Here is a 9,196-nt window from a genome sequence, read left to right on the forward strand (position 1 = left end):
AATGATGAAATTTTGTTTGCATTATACTTCTTTTTAGTTGGTTCTATCCAAATATTCTTTATCAGAATTAAGCTTCGTATGAAATTTATTTTAGTAGATATGCTTATGACTGACAGTGTTTTACTCCTTTGTCAGGTATCAGGTAATATACATACAGAAGATTAAATCAATTAAACATGAATCTTTGTTTGACATTAAAGAAAAATTATTCCTTTACTATTTGAGATAAGATGCATTGCTTGTTAAAGGTTATAAGCTCTGTTTCACCTTTTTATTTTCAGAATTTTTATTGGATCGTATGAATCTACATTTTCTTTCCGAATTCAAGAGGAGAGAGAGATTTTGGGATTTCCAGTGGAAACTACCTTCAACAGATTATGTGGGAAAAAGAAGAAATGTGAACAACCTGCTAAATGGAAAATTGTTTATTGAGAAATTTAGATTCATACTATATTTTCAACACCAGTATTATATTTCTACTTTTATTATTCTGTATACAGTTATGTGTAGCAGTATTGATACAATTTTATCAAAATAACTTACTCCTATGGTGTATAAACTTTTAACTTCTTATATTTCTAGATTAAGCAGTGTTTGATTCTTTTTTTTTTTTTAGAATTAGCACAGATGTATGGTAACTGTTTCCATAAAAGGAGAGAGGAGATTTTTGTTCTTTGTTAGATAAAACTATTTCAGAGGCTCAAAAACATATTAATGTTGGTACTTATTATAAGGTCTCTGTTTGATCAAAGTAGTTTACCCAATATGGCTGATCAATTTCATTTCATAACGCCAAGTGATTCAATTTCCCAAGCCCTTCATGTTGCATAAGTTCAACCTTCTTCCTCCGTAGAATCTGGGTCTTTTAATTTTCCTCAAGCTCAGTTTAGGGGCAAATATAGGTCCGAAACTAATACAAATTTTTGTCAAAAACTCTAGGTTTTATCACCTAGTTGACAAACATGACAAGTGATGACAATAGATCACAAAGAGTAGGGATAGACTGTCTTGCTTCCTTCATGTTTGGAGTTTGCTTCTACTAGTCCGGTGGGTGATAATGTGAGGGCAACTCAATATTTTACAACTTCCAACCCCCATTCTAAATTGTATTAAAGTCTTTCCTTTCTTACGTAGCTTCACCATCAAGATAAGATAGATTTTACAGGAAGAAATATCTTTGGGGTTATCGAATTGAGTGATATAAGTTCTAGTTCCTTTTTTAGCTTTTTATAAGTCTGCAGTATAGAAGACTTCACAAGGTTTGAGACCAAATTTAGATGTTTCTTTTCTCAACAAGTTCCTATTTCTAACAAAGTTATCCAGTTGTTTTTTAGGCTATTTCATCAAGAGGATAATTAAGAATTTTCTGGTCAAAATATGGACAAGCCTTTTAGGGACCATAGCCTCCCCATAGAAATTCCTTCCTATTGCCGAACCTCGGATGAGGTCTTTTTGTATTTCATCTCATTCTAAACAATTTTGGGGCACTTTAAAATTTCTGAAGCAGTTTCTGTTTCGACTATCGAGAATCGATGGAATCTTCTTGATTGGTGTCACTCTTGTTATGTATTTCAAGGAGTGAGTCTCAAGTTACAGGTTCTGGATCTTTCTCGGTTCTGCTACACTTCTCTGGCAGGCAAGGGTGCTACTTTTGAGTTATCATCTGTCAGGAACTTGGTCAATTGTAGACTCACAGATGTACAGATATTGTTTAGAGTTACTGGTTGTGTTCCTCAAACTAGTTCTTTCAGAGGATCAATTAAAAGGAAAGGTGATTGCTGTGCATTTAGACAGCACAACAATTTTGGCATATATCAAGAAACAAGGAGGAACAAGTCAAGAACACTTTTCCTTCCAATTCAAAAACTTCCATGATGGACAAAAGTGAGGCAATTCTGCATTTTTCCAGATATTATTCCAGGAAATCGGAATGTGGTAGCCGATCAACTAAATAGTAATAATCAGTTGTTACCCATGTTTATTTCGGTTTCACCAATACCTCTTTCCCAGAGGAGCAAAGGGTTTTACTTAGTCATGGCAAAAGATTTTAGTAGGTTTTTATTTGGGTCTAAACTTTTCATTAATATAATGGAAAGCACATAATCTTGAAAGTTTATTTTTTAAGTGTTTAAATGGTAGTACTGTAATGAATACCGAGACATAGTTAAGCTGGTCCAACAATATAGGAAGGTTATAATATTTTTATCTGATTGTTTGATTGAACTATTAATTACCGATCGTGTTGTTCTGTACTATATTACTGTAAAATGTGAAATTTTACGATCAAGCCTTGTATTTTTGCAAGTTATTGGCTCTGTCCTTTCTAATTTACTCTGTTTTTTCCCATTAAAGTAATAACATTGCCTAACTTTGTTACTAGATTCAGCCCAGGGTATAATTTATTTGTCTGTTATTTCTTAAATTGTTTCCTTTGTACTCTCTTCCCTTCTAATTGTCCAACTTCATTAACTTAAATTTCTTCAATTTCTACCTTAAGAATAGTTCTTTAAACAAGCCCTATGTATGAGAGCCTGGAAATAGGACTGGCCAATTGCTTTAAACTGCTTTATAATAACCTCGGCAGTAAGAATATTTGTTAATTATTCAATTCTTTCCTAATTGTGATGATAGCCTGTTCTTCAATACTTTATTTAGTAAGAAATTCCCCATTTTTCTTTTCCAACTCAGCACCTTGGAAGTTCGATGTTAGGATGCACCATTGTTGTGGGTTTGAAAATACTTTGCTTTAGTTGTTTTAGGTTCATTTTATAGTTTTAAAAAGTCCCAAGTAACTTGAATCATGTCAGAGTAGTGTAGCCTCAGCAAGTGGAACTTAAGACTTTCTTCAGATGTGGGCAGGATTTATGATTTTAGTTGGGAAGAATCTCTTTCTAATTCTTTCATTTCTTAGTTTTTTTTACTAATTTTGGAATGAATTAGTGACAGCAAGGACTATAGTGCAGCCTTTTGTACTGCTGTCCTCAGGAAAGTGATTGAAATTTCTCCTTAAATGAGGTTTACAAAATAATCCCTTTACTTAAAGTTAATGATCAACTCCATGAAACACTCTGAAGAGCATTCCTCTTGGCTATTTGCCTGGCAATGTATTGGTGATCTGTATAGATATGTAGTGTTACCCTTTATGGCTATTTGTCCAGACAATTTAATGGATCCTTCATTATAATTTCCTTCTCAGAATCAGTGGAGTTTGCTTAAAGAGAAAGTCCTATACCTTGTTGGCCCTTATAGCTGCTGTAGTCAAGTCACCTTATCCACAAAAGTTCCACCCATCTCACTTTCAACAGATGGACAGACTTGCCTGTGAATACAGTTTTGCACAGGAAAAGGAGAGTAAAACTTGAAAGGTATGGCTCACTTGAATGGTAAATATTAACCAAGAAGAAATTCTAAATTCTTTCAGTTTATATTTGAACCACACTTATTTTATAATCAGATTGGTATGTTATAATGAAAATTTGTGTTGATAAAAACTATAGCATCAGAGAAATTCATAAGGTATTTGTTCTTACGTGTATACAAACCTTTCATCCTTTAAAGTAGGGAGTGTCTTCAGTAGAGCTGGAACAGCTAATGACCTCATATAGTATGGATATAATGGTAAGCCCTGTAACCAAGGCTAACAATCTTTTTCATATACTCTACCTAAAGTTTTGAACTGCTGCTTTCTGGCTTCGTTTTTTATTATGAGGCTTGTCTGGTGATTGATCCACACTCACTACGCTTTTTGTAGAGAGCATGATTATTCCCAATCATTCATGTGTGCCAACTGGATCGTGGCTTCCTGTTCAGTGGCAAGCATTCGCTTTGAAAAAGAAAAAGAATACCAAGGACTCTTTGGCATCTTCCTTGGTAATGTCCAAGCTGATGCCGAAGAAAATCTGTACCTCTTTTCTCTCTCTATTGAGATTATCGGTCACTGAATCTCCTGGGTTGTTCCCCAGGGAGTACATGTCAGGAGCCTGGAAAGTTCTGATCTACATCTTCAAACTTTTCTGGGTTTGGTGGCTTATGGAGTTTTATCAGTGAACACCACACTCTAATATGTGCTGAGAGCACTGTAGTTGCCAAGTAGACTTCTACCGACAAGTTTGACCTGAGGAAGGCATTCACTTCCATAGGCCTTTCAGGTACTCACTCTCGACTTTTTTGAAGGAGCTGGTAGCTAATTCACCCTCTGTGTTCCCAGTGCCAGTGAGTTCCAATTGAGCTAGTATGGTCTAAGAAAAAGAAGCCTCTAGTGCTTGCACTTGTGCTAGTGAATCTGGTTTTTATTAGACCTAAAAAGGTGCCCTGTCAGTGCTCGCTCTTATGCTATTGACCCCAGAGGCTGCGAGGCCCAAGAATGTTTGCCCCAGCACCCGCCCATTTACCTGTGACTCTGAGGTTCCTATAATCATCCATGTGCTAGTAATTCCAGTATTGATGTGCTAAGTGTTCGAGAAAACCATTTAGTTCCTCCCACCGTGGGAATGTTGTCGTCATTGGTCACTCAGATTTCAACTCTTGCACGCAGAACCAGTAAGGAGAAGGAAAAGGTGTGCTCCTCATCCTTTTCTAGCTCTTCCCCATATCCTCTTAATACTGATGCTTTGAGAGAAGTAGTCTAGGAAGGCTGATCGCAAGAAATCACGTGAGACTCGTAGCAATCTCACCTCACTTCCAGGAGAGGTGGATGAGCCCTTGGTAACTGTGCTGGAGGGGGTCATGGTCCAGGGGATGGGTATGGCTACCCTGATAGCAAGGCCGGTCGAAGGTGCACGTCAGCCTGAATGCCTTACCACACCAATCTTGCCTTGATGGGAAAGTATTGCTCCCTTTCTTCCATTTACTGGATTTAGAAGATGGCATCTTATGAAGGAGTCATTACATGTTTGTGTGAAGCTAGCAAGCCCGGGTTGGTGTGTGACAGGCCACCGCTGGTACTCGACCATAATCAACAAAGGGAAGGGTATGCTTCTTCTGCCTTGTTCATCATTATCCATCAGTTCTATCCTTGAACATGTATGCTCATATTTGTGGGAGAGGGATAGACCTTCGGAGCAGCCTGCCAAGCTCCTAACTTTTGCAAGGGATGAAAGTGTTTAGCATTCTCTGGACCTTGGCTCAGAACCTATGGAGTTGGAGAACCAAGAGTCGGAGTGGTCATTTGTGGAGGTTCTATGTGAGTGCAACAAACTAGATACGGCAACCAAGGTGCCAGCAGCAAGTGTTTCCTCAGTTATTGATATGTTCTTCAACGCAACTCAAGGATCAATACTTTCTCTGCTGTGGTCAGACCTTGCAATCGTCACTTTGAACGGGGTGAGTGATCAGACTCTCTCACTTTCAAAGCAGTGGAGGTTGTACATGCCAGGTCTGCTAAGGAGTCACCTATTCTGGTTGACCCGTCATTTTCTGCCTACCCTTTTGATGAGCCTTCCCTTTTAAAGACTCGGAACAGATTGCATGTCCTTCTCTGCTTCTTAGTTGACAGACATGGCCACCCCCCAAGTAGTTTCGTGGTTTGACCAGCGGTCAAGTGCTATGATGTATTTCGTGAGATGATAGTTATCAACCCCTGGTTCTGTAATGAAAGTACTGGAGATATGTGCTATCTGGTGGGAATGCAGCTGCCTTTTTGGTTAACCAGGCAATAAGTTAGTGGGCTAACTGGGTGTTGAAGAGGATATATGCTTTGGTGTCCCGACTCAAAATAAGTTGGTCCAGATGCAGGTCATCCGCTTAAGAAAAGCTTTGGTTTGGCCATGCCTTTGGGTGGGGGAAGAAGGCCAACCTGGCTTATCCAGGACCCCAATCAGGATTACCAGCAACTTTCTCCACTTGGAAGGGGCATGTTCCTGCACAGTCATTTCAAAGCCATCAACCTGGTCAGTTCAAGCAGGGAGATGAAGGAGACACTGAAGTTAGCCTTTCCCCATCTCTTGCTGCTGGGAATAGGAAGATACCTGTCATGCCATTGGGTGACTTGGCAGTAATATGGGGGCAAGACCTGGGTAGCAAGTGTTCTTTGGGATAGTTACTTACTACCTTATCAGGACTGCTGTTTCTCTTATCTTGCAGAATTTTAGTGTTTATTACCTATCCTCCATCACTGAAAGCTATGCCTTGGTGGGCAGTAGTAGAAGGGATGTTTGAGATCAGTCATTGACCTCTCTAACCTTAACCTATTTGTCCAGCAAACCAAATTCAAGATAAAAACATCACAGACTAATCTGAATTTCATCAGAGAAATGGACTTCATGCTTTCGGTTGAAATACTGGAGCTGTATAGCAATTTAAGACACGTTTCAGACTATGCACTGCTATGTGTTCAATCACGCGCTGGTGTTGGCTTGGGTCGACTCGCTTGGCATACTTCTCTTTATGTATGTGGACGATCTGTTGATCCTGGTCTACTTGGAGAGTAAGTTTCTAGAGGATTGTGAACATCTGTTCTCCTGAGGCTGTAATCAGGGATTATGTTAAATTGTGAAAAGTTGAATTCTTACCCAAACAGAGGTTGTAATATCTTGGCATGAGGATAGATACAGTGCAAGAGAGTGTCCCTTGACCAGGGGAGTCCAACTCCTCCTCAACTCCCTCTTCCAGATATGCAACTGTTTAGAGATACATTACAGGAAGCGTGGGGTGCTCACCTGGTTGCATCAGGAGTGTGGTCCGTAGAAGAACTAGCTCCAGAACTTTGATGTGTAGATGCTATGTTTCTTGCACTGCTATCATCATAATGTTTGATGAGGCACTTCGTAGTGCTGAGGAGCGACTATACTGTCATAGTAGCTTACACCAACAAACAAGGAACCAAGGGTTCCACTTTCCCATTGTAAGTTGGTAAAACAGAAGCATATCTCAACAGCAAGCTTTACTGTTAAGAGCTGTCAGCTACAGTAGGTACAATTCAGGCAAGAGGAATATATTGGGTGATGCTTACTTACCCGGGGCAGGTTGTAGGATCAGTGGTGTCTACATGCTTGCATAGTGGAGAGGCTTCTTACTTTGTGGTGGCTCACCTAAAATCAACCTGTTTGGCACAGCTAAGAGAAGCTCCTGGTGTTTTGTTACTCCAATTCAGACCCATAGGCCATGTTCAGTGACACTTTCCAACAACGATGGGATCATCCAGATGCTTACACCTTTTCCACATTCTGCCTGACTTTTTTGTTTTTCTTGCCAGGACTCCGAATGACCCAAGGTGGCTCCCAGACATTTGCTAGACCAGTGGTATCTCTATCTGTTCTTATGCTCAAGATCCAGAGAGAACTGGCCTCAGGGAACAGACTTCTCTGTCAGCTGCACTTCCAGAGGTACCACCAATCCATCAAGTCGGTTGCACTTCATGGTTGCGAGGGAATGCATGGAAGATGTCTGGGTACCTACAACAGTTCTCTAAAGCCATCTACCTTGGAAAATTGTCTGGTACCCAAGACAGTCTTCTGCAGCTGTCTCCCTTTGAAAATTGGCAGTCTTCTACAACTGGTGTCATAGAAGGGAACCTTATCCCGTTGGAAGTCATAGAAGGGGTCCTACAGTTGGAGCATCTCTAGCACAGATTGTGGAATTCCTCATCTATCTTCACCAAGAGAAGCACGTCTCTTTCTAGCTTTGAGACCATCAAACGTGCATACACCCCGACCGATGATGATGTCAGGTACCAGCTTGGCTGAGGACTCTCAAAGTCAGGAGCATTGGTCTTACCTTGACCCTCTGAAAGAATCTTGAAGTTGGCCAAGTGATAGAGGCAGGATTTAGGGAATACCAAACAACCTTTGTTGCTCCTTATCAAACTTCTTTGACACTTGTTCTTTGGGTGCTGCTCAAGGAGTTGTGTAGTCAGCCAAGCTCCCACACAGAACACAAGGCATCTTTTATAGTAATATGTTTGATTTTAGTCAGGAATGAAAGGTAGATTGACTTGCTCTTCTGCTCTCTCTTCCCTTACCTTTCATTGGGGGTGAAGAGGCTGAACTGTTACATGCTGAATCTGAGCACGTTCTTTTTAGACTAGATCTGTAAATATTAGTTCACCATCCTCCCTTAATGAGGGAAAGGATGGTGGAATGAGCACCAAACCAAAAACAGTGGTCACCATACACCAGGTACAGTATTTCATTCCAGACTGCACCTCCCATTTGAGGGAGACGAGACTAATTCGTTGACCCAGTCTCAAGAGCATATCAGGGAGACAACAGATTTTAGGGAAGAAAAAGAACCAACTGGTTAAGTTTTTTTTAGGGGCCTATTTTATAGAATCAGAGGTTTGTATACATGTAGAAACAAATAAATTTTGAAAGTAATTTGTATTTTTCTTAGTTATGCAGACATAAGACCTTTAACTTTTAAACTTCTTACCTCAACTGCCCCTATTAGTACTGAGCCAAAGGTCAAAAGTGGAGAGTCTTTGACAGGAGAGTAGGTGGGGCTACTTGCCCATGGTCACCCCCTCTCGTTAACTACCTATTGGTAAAGCTAGGAAAATGCAAATTACTTTTAATGTTTGTTTTGTGATGAATTGATCATGATCATATCAGGAATGACTATATAGAATAAGTATTGTATTAAAAGGCAGAATTAAGTTCTTATGATAGTATAAAATTTTCTTTTTAATATGTCACAATTAAATTCTTTATGGTCACAAGCTTACATTTATCAAGATTGCTGTTTCTATTTTCATTTTTTGTCTCATTGAATTTTTCTGATATTTGAAATATGTAATAGTAGTGTTCCTTTTTATTTGACATTTTATTTATTAAGAATAATCTATTGTAATTTATTTTAGAAAGTTTAATTATGTTTAAACATAGAACATTTTCAGACATTTCAATCACAAATGGTGCTATGTAAAAAAAAAATCGACCAAAAGGCATACGTTCACTCGTATTTTTAATGTTTCTAAATAATGACAATTTTCAATGTAAAATGTTGTACTGTAAATAAAATTAGTGTATGTGACATTAGTCAATTTAATTAGTTTTATTACTTTGTTTTATGGTGTGAAAAGTAATGAAAGGAGTTCATTATAATTGAGGCAAAGATCTATCTCAAGCCTCATTAGAATTGTATGATATTGCTTTATATTGTAAAGTACTGCACATCAATTTATCTAATACTTGGGATTTTAAGTTGTTTATATGACTAGGTCATTAGTGTTATAAACCAGCTATCTCTAGCAGTAGAAGTT

The 9,196-nt window shown here is 38.8% G+C and overlaps 1 protein-coding gene across 1 annotated transcript in view; it reads left to right on the forward strand.

The window, feature by feature from the left end:
- The window catches only part of LOC137628848 (GDP-fucose protein O-fucosyltransferase 2-like), a 91,664-nt gene extending 85,365 nt beyond the window's left edge, over positions 1–6,299 (forward strand). Inside the window, exon 9 of the mRNA XM_068360091.1 lies at positions 282–6,299. Within this exon, the coding sequence (XP_068216192.1) occupies positions 282–432 (151 nt within the window). The 3' untranslated portion in view covers positions 433–6,299. The remainder of the gene's footprint in view (positions 1–281) is intronic.
- The last annotated feature ends 2,897 nt before the right edge of the window (positions 6,300–9,196 follow it).

Source organism: Palaemon carinicauda, chromosome 2 (assembly GCF_036898095.1).
Source record: "Palaemon carinicauda isolate YSFRI2023 chromosome 2, ASM3689809v2, whole genome shotgun sequence".
NCBI lineage: Eukaryota > Metazoa > Arthropoda > Malacostraca > Decapoda > Palaemonidae > Palaemon > Palaemon carinicauda.